The sequence below is a fragment of the Ctenopharyngodon idella genome, chromosome 17 (assembly GCF_019924925.1).
Source record: "Ctenopharyngodon idella isolate HZGC_01 chromosome 17, HZGC01, whole genome shotgun sequence".
Taxonomy (NCBI): domain Eukaryota; kingdom Metazoa; phylum Chordata; class Actinopteri; order Cypriniformes; family Xenocyprididae; genus Ctenopharyngodon; species Ctenopharyngodon idella.
Window position 1 is genome coordinate 17873834 of NC_067236.1, and position 22498 is coordinate 17896331.

At 36.0% G+C, this 22498-nt stretch overlaps 1 protein-coding gene across 1 annotated transcript in view; it reads right to left on the bottom strand.

Annotated features, from left to right (window-relative positions):
- The window catches only part of LOC127498249 (lysophospholipid acyltransferase 2-like), a 71506-nt gene that overhangs the window by 27191 nt on the left and 21817 nt on the right, over positions 1–22498 (bottom strand). The window contains exons 2-3 of the mRNA XM_051867389.1: positions 14171–14316; positions 10312–10389 (exon numbers count right to left, since the gene is read on the bottom strand). Of these exons, the coding sequence (XP_051723349.1) occupies positions 10312–10389; positions 14171–14316 (224 nt within the window). The remainder of the gene's footprint in view (positions 1–10311; positions 10390–14170; positions 14317–22498) is intronic.

Consider the following 22498-nt stretch of genomic DNA (forward strand, 5'->3'; position numbering starts at 1 on the left):
ACCATTTTTAAAAGTCTGTTGGGGTGCGTGCAGTAAGAGCTGTTTGCTATCCGAATCAACAATGGAGTTAAAAAAATATGACAGATGGACCGACAACGAGGTTCAGGATTTATTAAGCTTATATGCGGAGGACGAAATCCTGCGAGAACTGGAAAGTCGCGCGCAGTCCAACGTCACCGGACTTAATCTTCACGGTATTTTAGACCGCGATGGAAATACAGACAGCAACAGGTCTGGGGGAAAAAAAATGTTCCTGAGACAAATTGTTCTGGGTAATTTAGGTGGAAAAGCAGCTTAAATGATAACGCTAACATACTTTATATTACATGCACAAAAGTGTGCAAATTCAGATGTAGCCAAGGCTGCTATTTAGAAAAGTCTTGATATTGATGTTAGAAACATTAAATATACAATACTAAAACATTAAAATATTTAACGGGGACCTATTATGCCATTTTTCAAAGTCTTCATTTTGTTTTTTGGGTGTACTAGAATATTAGGTTTTCATGCTTTCATGCATATAAAAACAATATTTTTCACATATTTTACTTTGTTGCAGAACCTCTCTTGTCAGTAATAGTCTGTTTAGTTCCTGTCTTTATGAAGCCCCTCCTTCCGAAAAGTGCAATGTTCTCTGATTGGTCAGCTTGACGTGTCTGTTTTGTTTGGTCAATTACTTCCAGCATGTTTCAGAAATTTACTCACCATAACCGTGAGTTTCAACACACTACTAACAACTCAAACAGGCCTCACCCCTTTATTTTGCATGTGCCTTGGGCTGGAATTATTTCAGTGAGGGATATTGTGATGTGCACATTCCCAGAAGAAAACTTTGGAGTGGACTTTGTGCTTTGTAACTTTACAGACTTTTGTCACGCTCAAACAGCAACATTACACACTAAAGGAAGAGGAAGATTTAAATAACAGGACCCCTTTAATAATCACAGCTTTGCATCCCATGATAAACAACAGTAAATCTACACCGGTAAGATGGGGTCAGCCAATAAAAACTGAGGTCATTTACGTATAGAAGTCTTAAAGTTACAGTAGCAAAAAACAGCTTGTTTAAAGGGAAATGTTCATGTACAAGTAAATTGGTCATGTGACATACAAACCTAACAAACATTGTAAGTGGATGAGAAAAAAAAAAATGCAATCAAAGTATGAATGTGTTCTCTTAAAAAAAACTCAAAATTGCCAGAATATTAACAGTCAGAACAAAGGGTGAGTCAGGATTTAGCTTTCTTCTCCAAGTAGTCATTTTCCTAAACTCTGCCAACAGTAATCATGGAGATAGGACAACCAAACAAATATACAGTGATTATATTGAGAGTGCAAGCTAACTTTCTAACACTAAATCAGTGCCAAAATCCGTACAAACAAATCTTTTTCACAGCCACACGCCGACTTTCAACAAAAGACGAAGCAAAGACACACCAAAACCAAACACACACAAAAATCACAACAAAAATATCTTTACATTTAAATAAGAAAACTGAATTTTCATTTAAAAAAGCATTTTAAGTAAATATGCCCATTAAAATAATCTCTAATCATAAAAGGAAAAGTTGTGATCTCAGTGTGCATAACAAATTCACCTATTGACTTTTTTTACTACAAGAACTCTGTCTCCTTCCCCTTTACACTGTCTCCTCTGGAGAGCATAAACTGCCTTTCAAGGACTCACACTCTACAGCAGCCCTTCTATAAATATACATTTACACTATTCATCTCCAATAAGCCAGACAAGAGCTCCAGTGACCCATGATGAGGGCAGCTCTCCCTCTCGCTCTCTCACACACAGTTCTATTTTTATTTAGCAATAACCGCCACACGCAGTCTCAAGATGTTAATTTATAAAGGTGAGACACAAGGGTGAGGTGTTATCAGCAGCTGTTAGATGGGGGTCTCCTCTATGCCATAAAACCCTTCTCTCACATGCCTGAGTGGAAACATATTAAAGCAATAAATCACATCATAAACGTGTCATTTTTAATGAAACGCGACAGTCACACCATTGTGCAATAGAACAAGACCTGAGAGAATGACCTTCCACCAAAACTCTTTATCTCTCAGAGCAGAAGTTAATGGTGCACAGTTATATTGAGTGAGCGAGTGACGTGATGTGTGGCCAAGTATGGTGTCCCATACTCGGAATTTGTGCTCTCCAAGTGCACACACAGCAGTGAGTATTGAACACACACACACACACACCACGAACACACACCCGGAGCAGTGGGCAGCCATTTTTACTGCGGCACCCAGGGAGTGATTGGGGGTTAGGTGCCTTGCTCAAGGGCACCTCAGTTGTGAGTAATAAGAGTGGAGGAAAGCACTGTTCATTCACTCCTCCCACCTACATATCCTGCCGGTACTGAGACGCGAACCCACGACCTTTGGGTTAAAAGTCCGACTCTCTAACCAATAACCATTAGGCCACGAAGTTTACCATTTAATCTGTATAGATTCTTAAACTGTCCTGAGATTGACAGTGATGTTCACAGAATCAAGCGGTCAATAATTAGACATCCATAAGAGCTCTAAAAGAACATTCACACACCAACAGTACTTTAATCGCTGAAGGTCACCAAGTTGCTGTATATGCTTTAAAGTTGGTCGATGGTAGGAGTTCAGGAGTCAGATCAAATGAACGTCACTGTCTGCAAACTTATTGGCCGTCTGTGTGTTCCTAACTATTTGCATAAAAAAAAAAAAAATCTGAACTTTTCTGATACACCAACCAACACTGTCACCTCAAATCATAAGGCCTGTTTACACCTGGTCACTTTATGCGTTCTCTCTGATCGGACAGCTATCCAATCGTGAAAATGCCCTCCAAAAACGCTTTGAGATGGATTTAAATCCAATCACTCAAACCACCTCCTAAAGCGAAACTGGAGTGTAAACACATCTGGTTGTTGAAACCACATGTAAATTTTACACCTCCTAAAATGGTAAAAAATGAAACCTGTGTAGTAGCCAGATATGACGGCGCTACTGCAACACGCATTGCCACACATATGGCAGATGAGCATCTCTTCAGCAAGCCGATGCACAAACTGCCGCAAATTAAAGTTCAGCGTCGCATCCTGAAGCATCATCTTTATTAAAAGTAGTTGGACTAAATTATCTGACCAGTGCTGATGTTGCTCTTTCTCCTATTGCAGCCTTTGATCTTGAAATTAGCTGATGTTTTGCAGAGACACGATTATGTGGCTAAGTGTAAATGGAACATCTTTAACAAATCGGATAAATATTAATTTTGAAGTTTTAAGTGTTAACAATGAGATTATGTGGTGTTTATAATCAATTAGCACTGCTTTCGTCATTTTTTTTTTACAAGATGGACAAAATTTGTCACCAAAAAAGTCATTTGGTTTAACCAAAATTTTGGTTTTAATGAATGACACTTTTGGTTATACCGAATGACGATATTTTAAAACAATGCTGACAGGCTAATATCTAGCTAGCTAGCTGGCAAAAGGACAATCAAACATTTTATATTCGGTACAAGTTTTTAAATATTACAACATTTTCCATGTTTTATAGCGGTTGTACCAAATTATCTGATGTTTCGGGACATGCGTATGAGCAAGTGAAAACATTAATTTTTAAAATAGTTAAGAGAGAGTTAGTAACTTTGCTTCACGACCATGTGGTCCTTTGCAGGTGTCTGAATGATGTCACATCCTGTCACATGATTTTGACCGCATGACTTGATCCAAAATGGTCCCTTTATATTGGTTACTCCGAATGACATCAATGAAATTCATTTTTCCAGACATTCTTTCTCATAACAAAGCAACGGCTTCTACACATAATTTTAATACCATTTTGCACTATGTTGATATATGATGTTATAAAATCATGCCAGAATAAAAAATATATACATTTATTACATTTTAAGATATTTTAATCACAGATGAAATGGCTGTATTGGCCTTTGGACGGTTAAACCGAATGACCTTTTGACACTTCAAAATCTTTAAAATACCTTTATATGTAGCAAAATATAATTAAAACCTTTTGGATTCAATAAAAGAGATCTAGTTGTACTACCTTACATACTTTGGATGTCATATGACCGTCACATCACTGACCCACAAACACATGACCAGGTGTAAACAGGCCCATAGACTTAGACTGAAGACTGTTGCTTATTTTTGTTAGATCGAATGTACATCAATGACATCAAAACTGACCCTGTTTACCTAACGCACATTCATCATCTTATCAAAGAACAACTATCCTCATTATCTTTCATAAACACGTAAAAACTTTCAACTTTCAAAACAACTTTCTTTTCAATGACGACACCTAGGCCGCACAAGCTATTGCTACTGTATATGCTAAATGATTTACGCGAAACATATTATGCTACAGTTGTATGCGCCCTTTCTAAAATCTTGCCAATTTAACACAACAAATTAAATCCAGTTGACATTAATATAATAATGGTTATGGCAATAATAGCAAATACTGAATCACAACAATCAAATAAACTATCCCGCCTAACATTCTGCCTAATCATAATAATGATGGCAAAGCTGAATTTTCAGCATCATTACTCCAGTCTTTAGTGTCACATGATCCTTCAGAAATCATTCTAATATGTTGATTTGCTGCTCAATAAACATTTTTTAGTATTATCAAGTTGACGGTTTTTGGTGCAAGAAAAAAAAAATCCAAATTCAAAAATCCATGTCCTTTTTACACATGAATGTTTCTTTCTAGGTATTGTTAAAAACATTACATTATGGAAATAAAATGGGCTGTGAATGCCATTTCATGCTGGCTTTAAGGCCAGAGAAGAGAGAGTATGGAGTATTCAGTTTTTTTTATATAATGAAGTGTTTGCATTATCACTTCAGCAGCTAATCTATGCCAGTTTTATTGGTAGTCTGACTTAATGACTCCAGGTAATAAACCAGTTAAGTAATGTGAGCCTCTCAAAATAGATACTTCTGCTTTTTCTGCAAACACACACACGGACACACACATCTTGCATTCTTTATCGGTTTTCCACCCCTGTTTTTCAATTTCCCTTCATCCTTTGCTTCGCCCTCTCATCTCCCCTGAGCAGTGGAGCATGGCATCACTCTATTACCCACTGATCGTCTCCTGGAGTTTCAAAGGTCTGTTCTGTAGCACTGCATCCCTAATGCGCTCTCTGTGCTCACTGCAGGGAACAGGGCCAGTCTGTGTCTCTATCATCCCCACAGACTCCTGCACAAGTTCAATTTTATCAGTCTTCAACAGTTTAGAAGTCTTTTCCTTCTTAAAAGAAAACAAACAGCCAAGAGAAAGAAAAAATGACTTGTTAATCGGTGCAAACTACAGATTACCGTGACCTAACACATTATCTAACATCCAATATGAAACGTTCACAGATCGAAATGCGATGTTTGTCTAGTTTTATAATGAAAAGTCCAGTAGGTTAAAAGGAATGTTCAGGGTTCAATCGATCAGATTGTAAAAATCACAGTTACACTTACAATGGAAGTCTATGGGGCAAACCATTCAGGAGTGTCCCTTTGTGGTGGGATAACTGTTGTAGGTGGAAAAGGTTCTGGTTGTTTGTTACAGACATAAATCACATGAAGTCTGTTCCACATAAACCATACTTTGTGGACAGTTACACAGGGGGAAAAAAGCAGCTGTGGTTGCCAGAAATTCAGCGTAAATAAATAAATAAATATATGATGACAATGTTATGGGACGGCATACTGGTGCCTGTATATTTTATAACTTATAACTGTATATTTCATTAATATAATGCTAATATAGCTCTCTACTTGAACTATCAAAATCTGCTTTTTACCTTAAAATATACTAAAACAAAACACCATCAGGGTAACACACATGAAATTAATGCAATAAACATTAACTAACAATGAACTAATTACTGATAATAAAAGAAACAAAATTATATAAAATGTTATTGCGTCATGCAGGGACTTCTGGGAATGTCCCTTTACTGTTTTTTCCAATAAATATGATTATTCATAGGTTTTTACTTCCAAAAGTCATAAATATGACAGTATTTAGAGGTAAAATTACATATAATGTAATGTTTTTTACAATTTTTCACCATATGTGAACCAATTAATAGGTGTTTACTTTGGTTTTGTAAAAATTAAAAAAAAATTATTTACAGTGTACATCGTCATTTTTTGTATTCTTGTGCAAAAATCTGATTTATGGCGTTACATGTTCATAACATAAGGTGATAAATATACAATAACTTCGCATAGACATGTTTGGTAAGTAGGAATGCACCGATATTAAAATTCTAGCCGATACCGATAAACCAATAATCATTTTCATATTATAGCCGATAACCGATAAATGACAGGTATACAATTCTATACTATTGTGTTTAAATTATTTTTTTTTTAAAACTTAAATTCTACAAGTGAATTACAGCATCACAACATTACAGTATGAAAAATAAATATATTTTAAAATTTAACAATATTATTATTAATTTTTTATTTAAGATGAACTTTAAATGAGCATTAGATGATGGCAAAGGGAAACCAAATGTAAAAATAAGGGAAATTAAATTTTGATTTTTGCTGGTTTTATGGTGAGATGATTTTTTTCAGAGGTAAATGTGAGGTGGTGTATTGAATCTAGGGATGTGTGCAACGACTAATTTCATTAACGTTTTGCAACCGACTAGTCCAGGCCATTGTATATTAAACTTAAGTGTTCAACTAAGCAACGTTAGCCATTATAGACATATTTATTCAAATCAACTGAATCAAAGGCAACGCAGGACCAATACGTTCAAAATAACCTATTATAAACAGATTTCCTCAAATAAAAGTTAGTCCACATAAGTCAGCACGTTAAGATATTGTTGTTCATTACCACAGCAACCACTTGCTTGTCTGGGTTTGAACGAGCTTCTCATGTATGAAAAGTGTCTGTACACGTTAACGGGCGGCAAAATCACTAGAAAAGCTTGACATGTACTGACAACCATACATTATGTTTATTCTCTTCGTAAGGAAGCTGATATAGCAACTGTTCAAGTGTCAAGTAAGTTTTATTCATAATGTTTCTCCTTTAATCCGATATAAAATTTCATACCTTATTGTCCCTCATAAACGGTAACATAAGCCTATACGCAAGCTTAATTATATACAAGTTTAACATGGCATAGAAGAACACAGAAAACTTTTGTTTCAGGCTTTCAAAATCCTCCCTCACCTTGCTCATCTTCCGAGTGGACATTTCCCTGAGCCCACAGCGAGAGAAAATGAACGCATGCAAAATTTGAGGTAAAATGAAATGATTTTATTTTCCATTCCAGATATACACTTTTCAAAATAATATATTAATTTTAAAATGTAACATTAGCATGACGGTAATTTAAAAGTAATATAATGCAAAACATTAAATGTGAAAAGAAAAAAAAAAATAATAATGACTAGTATTTCCAAGTCAACAAGCAGTAGCAGTATTGTTTAATCAACTAAATTAATCTCAGACATTTCTAATTGAACCCAGAACATTCCTCTATGCACTATACCTGCTCTGTGTGTTTAGTACACATGGAGTTAAAACTCCTTGTCTGACAATTATGCAGTTATGCAAACATAAGGGCAAGAGGCCGACGGTCAACTTGTCATCATAACCTTTTTGACTAGCTGAAGTTCACAAACCATGCGGCCAGGACTTCTGACTAGACATTCTGATCTCTGTGCCAAGGTCAGGTGACCTAGCACGGTTATCTAAATCTCTCAGATATAGGGGATTCAGATATCTCTGTTATATGTAATGAAATTAGGGCTGGGCGGTATAACAATATATATGAAGAGTTTGGTTCCATTTTTTTTTTTTTTTTTTTTTTTTATTGAGTTTCTGCCAAAATCAGTATTGAATCTGGTCGGTATTGAAAAGTCATTTATTAATTGTGCGCCAAATGCGATTTCAGTCGTGTTATTCTGTCATGTTTTCTCCCTTTCTTTCCAAAACGTGACAAACGCCAGTCTCCCTTCTCTACAGAGTGCGATATATCCGTTCAACCAATCACAGTGCACCATTCCACGCACTGTAAACAGTAATGGCGGCGCTCTGAATATACCCGGCATCCTAGGTTTCCTTATCTGCTTTGTACTTTGTGATCAACAAAAACAGAAAAATGAATAATTTTGACGGCATTGATGAACCTGTGGTGGTTTCTGCGGTAGGGAAGAAACGCAAGTCGTCGAAATGTAATCATTTACGTGAGGAGATTAAGAAGATGAGGCACTCGAGTCGGGAGGAGGAAAAATGACGGCTGTTGCTTGTTCCACGACAGCATCAAACTTCTGTCACGGTCCCCAAAACTGAATCATGAACAGTTTTTAAAAGCCGTTTTTAATACCAATGTACTCGGTAAATGTGTTTATTTTAACCGTGCGGTGGTGCCAGATACTCTTTAATCGGTAATGACAAACGGAGACATAATTCATTTATAACATTAACAAGATGACTCGTTGAATTCATTTTGGGAGCGATGACTGAATGTATTTTTAGTCAAATGCCTGTATATAAGATTAGTATTGACAAAGTTCAGAGGCTGTCATATATGTGAATCAACTTACTTTGTTGTGTATTTTCAATATGAAAAATAACTTTTATATTGATGGATTAATTGCATTTAAAAAAAAAAAAAACGTGTCATGGATTCATTGCATTTTGGGGAAAAAATAATCCGTTTTTATAATAAACCTTTTAAAATCAAAATGTAGATTTGAATTTTTAATGATTTTATAACTAAAAGATACTATGTGAAAGTTTGAAACAGAAAATAGTGGTTTTCATCTTGCCACTTTCTTGGTAAAGAAAAAACCTTTTTACTCAAATTAATCAAAATGGAGTTATAGCGTTTTGGAACCAAACTCTTCATATTGTTATAAAATGTGTTAGAGATTTTGCTATATCGTGTAGCCTACATCGCGGTATGTAAATATATAGCACTATTAACACTTCAGAGTGAAATGCATGAATGAGAATATAAAGAGCGGGACATGCTTGATGTTAAAAAGAGCACAATATATCCTGAAAAGGAGCTTGGTGCGACGCTCGTGTTGACTGGCACACTGCCAAAGTGCACACACAGAAAGCTGTCTCTCTCAGTTGGCGATCGCAAATTTGGGAAGTGCTTTTTGTTCAAAAGTGTTATTAAGCACAATAAGCAATGAACATAAACTCAATGCGGGGCACACGCTGACTGACACACAGCGTAAGCGTGTGCAGAAAGTCGCGTCTCTCAGCATGTGATCACAAATTCAGTTCTCTTTCGCATCTTATTTAGCTTGAATAGTTAAATACACAAGCAATTATGTCAAAATGCCCATTGTGTGGAGTATTCATGTAAACACAGCCGGTTATGTCTCAAGTGAAAGTAAACGGTTGGGTGTAAACTGGATGTGTATCAGTAAAATGGATCCGTGCGTTTGCTCTTAAAGTGACAGCAGCCTAATAAACCTGCTGCTCTGTGTCATTAATGTGAATCAAACAAAAGAGAAAATAACTTACTGCTCTTGAACAACTTTTTGTAGCTTTAAAAAGAATATTTATATTTAATTCATACGGTGAAGACTATGCAATATTTTATTTTTACATTTGATTATTACATTTCTGTACTAACTACATGTTAAATAAACCTATTTTACCTGAAAAATGAAATTAGTTTAAATCATATTTGTTATATTGTATTTGTCATATCGTTTGTAATTTGCTTCTTATTTCTTATTTTTAATTACAGAAATGAGATAAAATAGCACAAAATAACTATATTGTGATATAATTCGTTATAGTGAAATAAAATTTCTCATTTCGAGAAATAAGAATTTGGTCATATCCCCCACCCCTAAATCAAATCGTATGATTGCGTCAGTATTTTCCTTGTTTTTTTGCCACTACACATTAGTGTTGGTTTCAATAGTAATCACTATCGAGCAGCACTAGTTATTTTTGGTGCTGCCCTGAGCAGCAGGGCAAACCACATGGTCTAGCAATCCTGACCTCAGATCAGAGGGAGCCGTCATTCAACATACGACTTGTGGAAACAATGATGAAAACAGACGCTCACTCGTTGCCCCGGGGCTGTTTACTGATAAGAATGAAATGGATGGGTGAGTGCGGCATGGACTACTTTTCAACAAAACCAACCGCAGGGCTAGAAGAATAACATATTCTAAACAGGATGGCTGTTCCAATGGCATAACACACTTTTGATTTGACATGAGAGTGTTCCTGTTACTGGAAGCAGAGCTGTTTGATGGTGCAGGAGATTGTGAGGTTGGTACTCACTTGTGCATGTGTTCCACACCTGTGAAGATCATAACGCCGTAAGCAAGACCGCTCTGTACCAGAAAATGTAAGGCATACCTGAAATGAAGAACAAAGAGAAGAGGATACCAACTGTGAAACAAGACTGTCAGTTTGAAAAGGACAGAATTGTGCTTCTGAATAAAATAATAATTCCATATTTTAGCCCATGTACAAATCCCAGCAGATCAGCAGTTTCTAAAATACTTAGACCAGCCCGTTTGGCAGCAACAACCATGCCACATTCAAAGTCACTTAAATCACCTTTCTTCCCCATTCTGATGCTCAGTTTGAACTTCAGATTGTCTTGACCATGTGTCTACATGCATTGAGTTGCTGCCATGTGATTGGCTAATTAGATATTTGTTTTTACAAGCAATATATATATTTATATATACAATATATATATTTATTTATATATATGTATATATGTATGTATGTATGTATGTATGTATGTGTGTGTGTGTGTGTGTGTGTGTGTGTGTGTGTGTGTGTGTGTCTCTCTCCCTGGACCACAAAACCAGTCATTACTGTAAGTCACACAGGTATATTTGTAGCAATAGCCAACAAAACGGGTCAAAATTATCGCTTTTTCTTTTATGCCAAAAATCATTAGGATATTAAGTAAAGATCATGTTCCATGAAGATATTTTGTAAATTTCCTACCGTAAATCTTAAATTATTTTTGTGAGTGGATATGCATTGCTAAGGACTTCATTTGGACAACTTTAAAGGTGATTTTCTCAATATTTTGATTGCTTTGCACCCTCATATTCCAGATTTTAAAATAGTTGTATCTCGACCAAATATTGTCCTATCCTAACGCATACATCAATGGAAAGCTTATTTATTCAGCTTTCAGATAATGTTTATATCTCAATTTAAAAAAAATTGACCCTTATGACTGGTTTTGTGGTCCAGGGTCACATATACACATACATTTGCCATCCATCTGGGGTGTTTCCTAGCATCCCAATGACCCTATGTATGACAATTGATCAAAACAGTCTGATAACAGAGTTGCTGAATGACTTTATTGGTACTTTCACTAAATCAAGACAACAACTTAATCGATTATTTACATTGTCTACACTTTAATTCAAATACAAGTGTCACAGCTTTGTCATGCCGCTTTGCTTACAGTGTATATTTAGCTTTATGTTGTCTATATTGCAAGAGGCGTGCACATCCAAAATAACTCTCATTTGTGTGAGACATGCTGTAAAAAAAGCTAGTCCTTACACAAAAGGAGTAGACCTACAATATCAACACTATCCAACAGGAGAAACAGGTGGGGGGACTAGATTTCATCCATCTGGAATTGTTTGGATTGCGAAAAGTGGGCGTTCCATACCAGAATAGAGCTAGAGCTATGTCTTAACCACTGGTACACAATGCCTATGTATCGACAAAATGGAAATTTCAGGGGGGAGGCAAAGCTATTGCATTTATTTTATGTTGCAATAACATGTACTAATGAATCCCACACAATAACACCGGGAACTCACATTAAGAAAGTAAATGATCTGAATGAGCCTCTGCTGGACAGAGAGGGGTGCAGAGAGAAAAGCAAACTCTATGAGTATGTGATGATAGCACATCAGAACAGCTGACGGGCTAATCAGGAAGGGAAACCCCCTCACTCACTGCCACACAAATAGAGAAGACATTTGCTTGATGCAATTGGTACTTACTACAATATGTGGGGAAAACATTAGCGTCTACTGTATCTTGGTCAACTTATTGCGGTCATGTTCATTGCATAATGACTTCCTATTTGATTTGGGTGGACTGACCTTTCAATAAGTGCCAGCTTAAGCATGACTCCCACTTATGCAATTTATCACACTTTGACCTTGTGACAAAAAAAAAAAAAAAAAAAAAATCTTGTGATTTGATTATGTAAATTTGGTCTGTTTTTATTTTAGTTGATGTTGAAACACAAACAGAGGTCTAAAAGTCTGATGCTTTTACTTTGCATTTTTCTTATTTAGTACAAAATGTGTCTTTCCAAATTGTATTTTCAGTAGAGATGCACGATACTAAATTTCTCCACCGATACCGATTATTCAGAGTGAAATCTGCTGATACCGATACCAATAGTTTGGGGGTTCTGCCTTTTATACCTTCTTTTAAATTAATGATAATTTCATTATAATTAATAAATTAATCATTATATTTTTAATGATTATATTTTGAAAGAAATGCAAATAAAAACTTTATACTTTCCGTTAGAGTTATCATTTATAAACAAACACATTACTCAAATTAATATTAACACACATTAACTACATTCTGAAGATTAAATTAATATTACTTAACTTTCTGAATGTTATTAATTCATACAATTACTATTAATATTGAACATCAAACTGGTTTCTTTATCATTTTCTTTACACAAAGTACAAATTCAGTGCATTTTCATGCCCTCTTTTGATTGACAGGATATATTGGCCCTGACTATCGGCTGTTTTTAAACTATTTGATTGAGTGTCTCGCATATTATTTTTAAACTTTTCATTTATTTTTATATAATTAGAGATGCACCAATATATCGGCCAATAATAGGTATCGGCTGATAAAAGCAAATTTTCACACTATCTGCCCATTCTGATTATTGGCCGATATATCGGTGCATCTCTAATTATCAGTATATAAAAATAAATGAAAAAGTTAAAAAATAATACGCAAAACACTCATATAAAATATGAATCTCAGAATGTCTTAATATTTGGTTTGAATAGGGTAAAATTTTAATTATAATAGATCTTTCCAAATTTACTATTGAGATACAGTAAGACAATTGTTTTGTATTAAAGGTTTTCTGAAATGTTTGTTAAATATGCAAATAATCTATTAATTAATTAATTAATTAATTAATTAAATATGCACTAATTTCATACATTTCCAGAACAGAAATGTAATATTGGATAAGGCCAGGTTCAAAATTATGATTCATCTGTTGACATATTAGAGTTAAAGGTTTTTTTTTTTATAGAGGGGATCTCTTTTCATCTCTCCGTAAATCAGAAAATACTGTCAACAGTAACTTTCACCATGTTTTCAAGGTGATCTCCAACATTTGGATCCCAAATATAAAATATTAAATCTTTAAACTAAGGAATGAAGATTATTTTTGCTCCTCATTTTGTAATCAAACATTTGAAAGGTGGTTGCTTTTCCTTATCCATTTCATAAACTGCACAGTAACATTAAACTATTGAAGGCCACAGTGAAAATAAAAACAGTACCAATGCATACACCTGTTTTATCCGTTAATAACGACTCCTTCCATGCATCTCAATACAGATTTTCTGTTATAAAAAAAAAAAAAAACTCGAATTTAATTTGAACTAACAAGCACAGCAGATAAATTGCATTTATGGTTCAGTCCTGACAAAACAAATGAAAACACCAAACAAAACCAAACAAAAACACCTAACAAAACAAACACCAAACATAAACAAAACGCCAAAACAAAACAAAAAACACCACCAAACAAAACCAAAACACCAAACAAAGCAAAACCAAAACATCAAAACAAAACAACAAAACAGGCCTCCTTAAAAACTGGACAGAGTTCCTACACTCTGATAATCACAACGGTGTGTTGCTGTAAACATGTACAGATCAATAAAGAGGCCTACAAACTGCTCCATCAGACCATCTCTCAGTTTCCACCAGCTCACAGTGTAGCTGCTGAGGAGACTCTGGTCTTCTGCCAGCACTCCATATCCTCATTATAAATTGAATGGCTTGCTAACCGGCTATCAATGATGCTGCTATGGATCAAATGTGGAAGATCTGAGATATACGAGGGATGAAGCAGACAAACACTCACCAGCCAAAGCAGAAGAGGGCCAAATAGAAGCCCAGCAGGGTGGCAACTACATGCCGGATGAAGGGACTCGTCTTACTAGGGTGCAGGTAGAGTCTAAACCAGAAAGCCGTGACCAGGGCGAAGAGCTGGCACACCACAAAGTTCACCTAATGAGAGACACAGATGGTTAATTTCGCACTGATCAAGAAGAAAAGTCAGAAAGCAGCACAACTTTCAAACTTATCTTACAGACCAAATTAAATAGAAAGGTTCTTCAGATCAGCCGTGGACTGTGACTTCAAAAAAATAAACTAAAATACACTTTAGGATAGGAAAATCACAACTAATCTCCATGTAATCGTTAAATGCAAGTCTTATCTGGATTATGGCTTTACACTGAATTTTATGTTGACATTAACACAAGATAAATGCATTTGTGAAGAGGATAAAGTCATGTCAGTGGATGAGAAGAGGAAATTACATCATAACAAGCTTGAAATGTTCCCTTGATTCAGAACTGGGGGTCGACTGTTTGGCAGCAGTTAGTTTCTGCTAGTAAATGCCATAACAACAAAATTACATGGGGGAAAAAAGCCAACGGCCATTCAAAAGTAGCTGATTAAATAAATTTTTATACACATACAGTATAGCGAAAAAAGTACTTTCACAATCCCTGGTGTATGTCCCTTTAGTCTTTGCAAGACACCATGTCCATTGAAATCAATGGATTCAAAGAATTTTCTGATGCGGCAGGAACTTGAAATTGTACAAGTTTGGATTTTATGACATGAAACTCGGGTGGGGCAGCATGATGGATGACAAATACATGTACTAACCACTAACCAAGCCCAACCACTCTGCAAAATGAATGCTAAGTGATAAGAAAAGAAACTTGTGCTCACAAACCCATGAAAGTGTTTTATTTTACTTGACGTCACTGGTTACAGTACAAAGTCAAGTCTGGACCTGAACGTTACAGTCTTCTGTGCTTTATATGACTAAACTCATAAAGTATGTACAGTAGGCTGCTGTGTTGAATCATAGTCTTTCACTCTTTCTTTAATTTCAGGAACATTTTACTTAAGCAAGATCATTACCTGCCGCTGTGAGAGCAAAATAACTGTTTTAAAGGGATAGTTCACCCCAAAAAAGAAAACTGTTGTTCCAACTGTCCAACTGTATTTTGTTTGATATCTCTTTAACTCACAACGTGACTTACTCAACAATAGCACATGCACGTTTGTGCTATGACTATCCACTTGACCAAAATAATATTACAGCGACCAAATACTTTTTTAATCAGATCACTATGGACAGGGCGTTTTGTATTGGAAAGATGCTTCACAGAAGGTCCTTTGGGCTTGGCTCTTATCGCAATCCAGTAATGGAGTTGTTAAAGCATGGGTCACGATATTTTTGTCTTACTTTATGAAGCTTTTGTATTTATTTTGCTTTATTTTTGGCTTAATCTTGTTTGTGTTTTTTCTGGCAACACGAATGAGTCATGGCTCGTACCTATTTCCCTGTTTTCTTGCACTGCGCACAGAGAAGACACATCTCTGATGTGCGTTTAAATACATCATTAACAACTAGTTGCTCAGTTAGGTCCCGAAAAATATCCCATGAATATCTATTTTAAAAATATAGTATGCTACATTGCTGACACATGACCTCACATTGAATTGCATGTTTAAAGAAATAGTTCACCTTAGAATTAAAATTTCCTGATAATTTACTCACCCCCTTAACATCTAAGATGTTAATTTCTTTTCGACTGAAGAAAGAAAGACAAAGATTTTTGAAGAAAATATTCCAGGATTTTTCTCCATATAGTGGACTTCAACAGTGACCAACGGGTTGAAGGTCCAAATTGCAGTTTCAGTGCAGCTTCAAAGAGCTCTACATGATCCCAGACGAGGAATAAGAGCCTTATCTAGTGAAACGATTGGTAATTTTCTAAAAAAAATAAAAATTATATACTTTTTAACCACAAATGCTTGTCTTGCACTGCTCTGCGATGTGCCACGCATTACGTAATCACGTTGGAAAGGTCATGCAAGACGTAGGTGGAAGTACTGCGGTAGGGCGAAAAACTCAATCTCATTTTCTCCTCCAACTTAAAAATCGTCTGATGTTGTTTTACCTTTTTTTTTGTAAAGGCCGTTTGACTTAATCTTTGCTCGTTCACTTTGTAATGCGTGACGCATCGCAGAACTATAGTGCAAGATGAGCATTTGTGGTTAAAAAGTATATCAATTTTTTTTTTTTAGAAAATGACTGATTGTTTCGCTAGATAAGACCCTTATTCCTCATCTGGGATCATGTAGAGCCCTTTGAAGCTGAAACTGTAATTTGGACCTTCAACCCGTTGGTAACTGTTGAAGTCCACTATATGGAGAAAAATCCTGGAATGTTTTCCTCAAAAACCTTCATTTCTTTTGAAGAAAGAAAGAAAGAAATAAACATCTTGGATGAGATGCGGGTGAGTAAATTATCAGGAAATTTTAATTTTGAAGTGAACTAATCCTTTAATGCATGATCAGTAATCACATAGGAAATGTATACATTTACTTAATATTTTTAAGCAGTTTTGATTAACTTTTATCTAAAAATGTCTCCTGTTTTGGTGAATAATGAGATTACAGTTCATTCATCACTCTGGAAATGGGAGGTCGATTCAAGTGTATTGTGTAATACACTACTGCACATTTTGCTGAATATAGAAGGTCAAACAGGTATTGTATGCATACAGAAAATATGCATAGTGTGCAAAATATACACATTGCAAAAACAGTACGAGTTGCTATTTTGAATATATCCTCAGCTGGGGAGCAACACAGACACATTACTTTTCTCCCTGCTGCTCAGTGGCCTTCTGTCTGACTCTCTTGAATGTGTGTGTGTGTGTGTGTGTGTGTGTGTGTGTGTGTGTGTGTGTGTGTGTGTGTGTGTGTGTGTGTGTGTGTGTGTGTGTGAGAGAGAGAGAGAGAGAGAGTGTGTGAGAGAGATAAAGCAAGAGTGAGGTCATCTTCATGTGCCTGCTGCCATGCAAATGAGCTCCAGCTCAACAAAGAAACAATCCGTCACCAGCTTAAAATAACTCCGCCTTCCCGACTCTGCACTGCTTTATTGATCTCTAACTCTCCTTTCATTTTGCTCTTGTTTAGTTCACTCATTCAATTTTACTTGACAGGGACAAAGCACGTCCATTACAAGAAGCGTGGCCTATCCCGTCACGGTCTCCATCTGAAATAAGGATGGGCTTGAGTTTGAGTACTTTCAGATAATTTAAACCGATGATTGATTATGCTACTTGTTTTGTTTTCAAAACAAGCTTTCATCTCAATGGCAGATCATCTGACACATGTACATACTGTAGACTGATCATTAAAAAAATAGAAACAATGAGATGCAAAATCCTGTCCCCCTGCAGAATCCTCAACAAGGCATTCCATTGGCAGAGTAACTATAATCCGTGCCTGATTAGAAATGTCAGAAATTTGCTTTACAGGGTCTAAATCATGAAAATATGTTCATTAAAGGGTTTTTGAAAATGAAAATTCTGTCATTGATTACTCACCCCAAACCCGTAAGACTTTCGTTCATCTTCGGAACACATTAAGATCTTAAGAACAACATGAGGGTGAGTAATTAATGACAGAATTTAATTTTTTTTGGCGATTTAAATGTCATTTAAATTACGTAACACTTATGGTATTATTTTACAGAAGCTAAAAATGGTCAAATGAAACATTTAATTCTATTTCTTTGTGTTTTAGTTAGCTGTTAGCTTACTCACTAAAGGCTAACAGCTTAAAGTCACCATGAAATCAAAATTCAGGGCAACCTGTCATTCACATGAGATCGACCAATAGCAAACCACAACCATCTAATCAATTCCCACAAAATCAAGCCCCGTCCTACATGGTTTCTAGTTCAAGAACCTGTTTCTCGAATATACGTCACTATGAGGAAGAACGCAACTTCCATTTCATGCCGACCTTATCCTTTTAAATTACATCACATTATGTCACTGAAGCAAAAAAATGGTAAAATTAAAAATTCCCCTTATGTGTATCAGTTAGCCTTAAATTAGCAAATTAACAGTATAGCCTATCTTGGCCTTTTAAAGGGTTAGTTCACCCAAAAATGAACATTTTGTCATTTATTACTCACGCTCACCCGTAAGACCTTCGTTGATCTTCGGAACACAAATTAAGATATTTTTGTTTAAATCCGATGGCTCAGTGAGGCCTGCATAGGGAGCAATGACATTTCCTCTCTCAAGATCCATAAAGGTACTAAAAACATATTTAAATCAGTTCATGTGAGTACAGTGGTTCAATATTAATATTATAAAGCGACGAGAATATTTTTGGTGCGCCAAAAAAAAAAAATGAAATAACGACTTATTTAGTGATGGCCGATTTCAAAACACTGCTTCAGGAAGCTTCGGAGTGTTATGAATCAGCGTGTCAGAGGAAATGTCATTGCTCCCTATGTAGGCCTCACGGAGCCATCGGATTTAAACAAAATATCTTAATTTGCGTTCCGAAGATTAACGAAATAAAACAGCATGAGGGTGAGTAATTAATGACAGAATTTTCATTTTTGGGTGAACTAACCCTTTAAATTAAATATCACAATATACCTTTGAAGCTGAAATGGCTGAATTAAACATTTAATTCTCTTTTTTGTGTGTGTGTTTTCAGTTAGCCTTTAGTTAGTGAGCTAACAGCTTTAGCCTTTGAAAATACTAAATGATATCACTAAGGCTATTACTGTATTAACTGTAACTCAATTTCTTTTGTTCAGTTTCAGCTAACAAGCTGCACCTTAGCCAAAAATAAATAAATAAATAAAATAACATGGGGCATTGAAGAAGGGGGATAAGATTCTGTCATGGACAACAACCAAAGTCCCGTCCTATAACGCAAGCTGAAAAATTGACTAAAATAAATTGCTCCTCCCTATTCTAAAAATGTCAGAAAATGTGCTGGAAAGACGACAGTAGCGTTCTGTTTAGAATAATGTTATTGAAACTTCAGTCAGAAGGCTTTTGGTTTGTTTTCCATGGTCTATTTCTGTCATTCCCTTGAGACACCACTCATCTCCTTGGTCCCCTTCAGGTGCTTGTCACTTTCGTTCTGGATTTCCCTGTCTAAAACATTTCAACTGCTGGAAACGTGTCCAGCCTTGACAAGAAGCCTCACGCGCCGCCTTTACGTTACAGGCGGTTATACTGTACAGAAGCAGCCATTGTGTTTCAGTCTGCATAAACGGGTCAACAGTGAGCCATAAACAATAGTTTGTTGGCTGCTTTATATCCCCTACGCTTTCTGTATCACAGGAAGCATTGTTATTGGCAGGATAAATCTGGTGCGCACACACACACACACGCACACGCATACGCACACACGCACAACTGTAAGTAATTGTGGTTAGGCAGATTTATGGAGATGATGTGCCTTTGCCATTTTCTATTGTTACATCTCTAAGAGCTCTTTCATGATTGAACTGACCTAAACCGGCATTTGTGGTCGCTTTAGAGCCATTAAAAAGAACTACAGAATTACACTCAATTAATCTGGGACATTAAATCCCAATTAACATAACCTATCTTTGCTCTAAAATTCACATGGTTTGAAAACAGAGCATCGCTTGGTGGACAATGGGTCTCATTCACTAAGCATGTGTACGCACAAGTTTGTGTACAAAATCTGCGCTCAGTTTTTTGCAAACAAATCATTTCATCGATAACTTTCATCAATAACTCAATCTAAAATTAATTACAAATTTACAAAAAATTGTGGGAACAACTAATATCATTCGTATGCAAAAATCACACTCTCTTGGTGGCCTCTTTGCTGAGAGTGACGAAAGAAAATGGTGTGCCCTTATATGGACATGGTTTGGGCGTGTTTTATGTAAATGACTTTGGGCGCACAGTCGCTCATTTAGAATACTCTGAATTCATCAACACTAGAACAAGGTTAAGAACAAACTCAGGTGAATTAGGTGGAAAGTGATAAGTTCAAATGTGCGTACAGTATAAATCCGAATAGTGTACGCAATTATTAGTGAATGAGACCCATTCCCATGGTTTCTCATGTTTTATCAACCAGAAAGCAAAAGCGAAAATGCTAAAGTTAAAGCATTGCATGATGACACAAATGACTGAACTGTGCATAGGTATATGCATCACCTCAAAGCAACACCTCATCTGTTCTCACTGCCTTAAAGGGGCGGTCAGTCATTTTTGCTAATTAAAAAGTTTGGCATATTAAACATGGGGCAGGTCACTCCCTCATGGCCGCTGCCATATTTGCATCACATAACCAGCTGTGTCATACAATTAACTGAGTAACTATTTTATTAACTATACAAAAAATTCTAATAATAAAAAGTATAAAAATAAAAAGTAATCAACACCTTTGGTTTTCCACAGAAGAAAGGGTTGTCAAACCTACTACGTAGCAGTGTCAGTGGCTACTGAACCAGGATTTCTGCAGTACCGGTATTAGAGAGGACCTGGTATATTCAGTGACCGCTGAATATACCAGGTCACATAGACACTGCTTTCAAGCACTCTTGTTCGTGTTTGTTTGTTTGAGTGTTCTCTTAGCGTCAAAGGTTTCTATTTACAGGGTATTTTTACAAGCGTTGAGCATTGTGGCCAATCACAATCATATCTGTTGAGTGTGTGAACACAATGGCCTATCAGAGGTGCTATTCAGTAAGTTAGTCAGAATCCCCTTATAGTTAAGTTCACCCAAAAATTAAAATTATCCCATAATTTACTCACCCTCAAGCCATCCTAGGTGTGTATGACTTTCTTCTTTCAGTCAAATGCAATCGGAGTTATACTAAAAAAATATTCTGTCTCTTTCAAGCTTTATAATGGGAGTGAATAGTAACCGATATTTTGAAGTCCAAAAAAGCACATCCGTCCATCATAAAAGTAATCCATATGGCTCCAGGGGGTTAATAAAGGCCTTCTGAAGTGATGGGTTTTTGTAAGAAAACTATCCATGTTTATAACTTCATAGACTATAATCTGGTGAGAGTAGACGCCTCTCGCGGTTCAAACAATAGGGCTGGGCAACAAACCTCTGCCGGAACTGACTCACGTATGGAAGCCAGTGAATCTACTTTATAAATTTATTTTTATGGATATTTTTCTGACAAAAACGCATCGCTTCGCTTCAGAAATTCTTTATTTACCCCCTGTGTGAATTACTTTTATGATGGACAGATGTGATTTTTTTGGGCTTCAAAATATCTATTACTAATAAAATATCTGTTACTATTCACTCCCATTATAAAGCTTGGAAGAGCAAGAATATTTTTTAATATAACTCTGAAAGAAGAAAGTCATATACACCTAGGAAGGCTTGAGGGAGATTTTTGGTTGAAATAACCCTTTAACACCTGTTTAACGTGAGCTGCACACGTGAAAATCCTTTTATTATAACCAACAAAGTGTAAACACGATGTAAAGAAATTTGTTGTACAATTAAGACAAGTTTTTATTATTATAACGGGAGTTTCTGCAACAATTCAGAATAGCAAGCTTGCGCTTTAGAGATTGACAGCCTTAGTAATTCTAAAGGGGAGGCTCTTCTCTTGCTTTCTGTTTATTACCAATTGACAATCTGAATACAAGCTTAGTTTTCATGCTGCTAAGCACCCTGCAAAGTTTCTGGATTGACAACTGTATTTAAATGTGCAATTGAAATCGGAAACTGCGATGATAACCAACGGACAACAAAACAGGACAACACTTAATTCAAGTACTCAATCCAAGTTTTTGCTCTGGTACAGAGAACTGCAAAATTACTTGTATTAATACAGACTACTGAAATTTTGGTACCGTGACAACCCTAGAAGAAAGTATATCTGGTTTGGAACAACATGAGGATAAGTACATTTTCATTTTTGGGCGAACTATCCCTTTAACAGCCTTCCTCATTATCAAATAATTCAGTCAACAATTTTTTGCATGCTGTTTGTGCTGCAAATGTTTAGAGAGTTACGATCACCAATCTAAATAGCATGGGTCTCAGCAGTAAGGACACAGAGACAGAAAGAGAGACAGTGATGACAGATTTTGTCCCCCTTTGGCTCTAAACCATCTCTCTTTGCAGAAAGCCATCTGGCTTTGTTTCCACAGACACCTTCAGCCTTTCAGCTGAGAGAGAAATATATGAGGAAAGGGACATTTGGGAACATAGAGAAACAGGGAATGACTTACTAAAGGTCAATATTAAGATTTGGTCACTGTGTGCTGAGTAAATATCTCTGTGAAATGTAAGCAATCCTTTATATTTGAGGGGAAATACTAACATA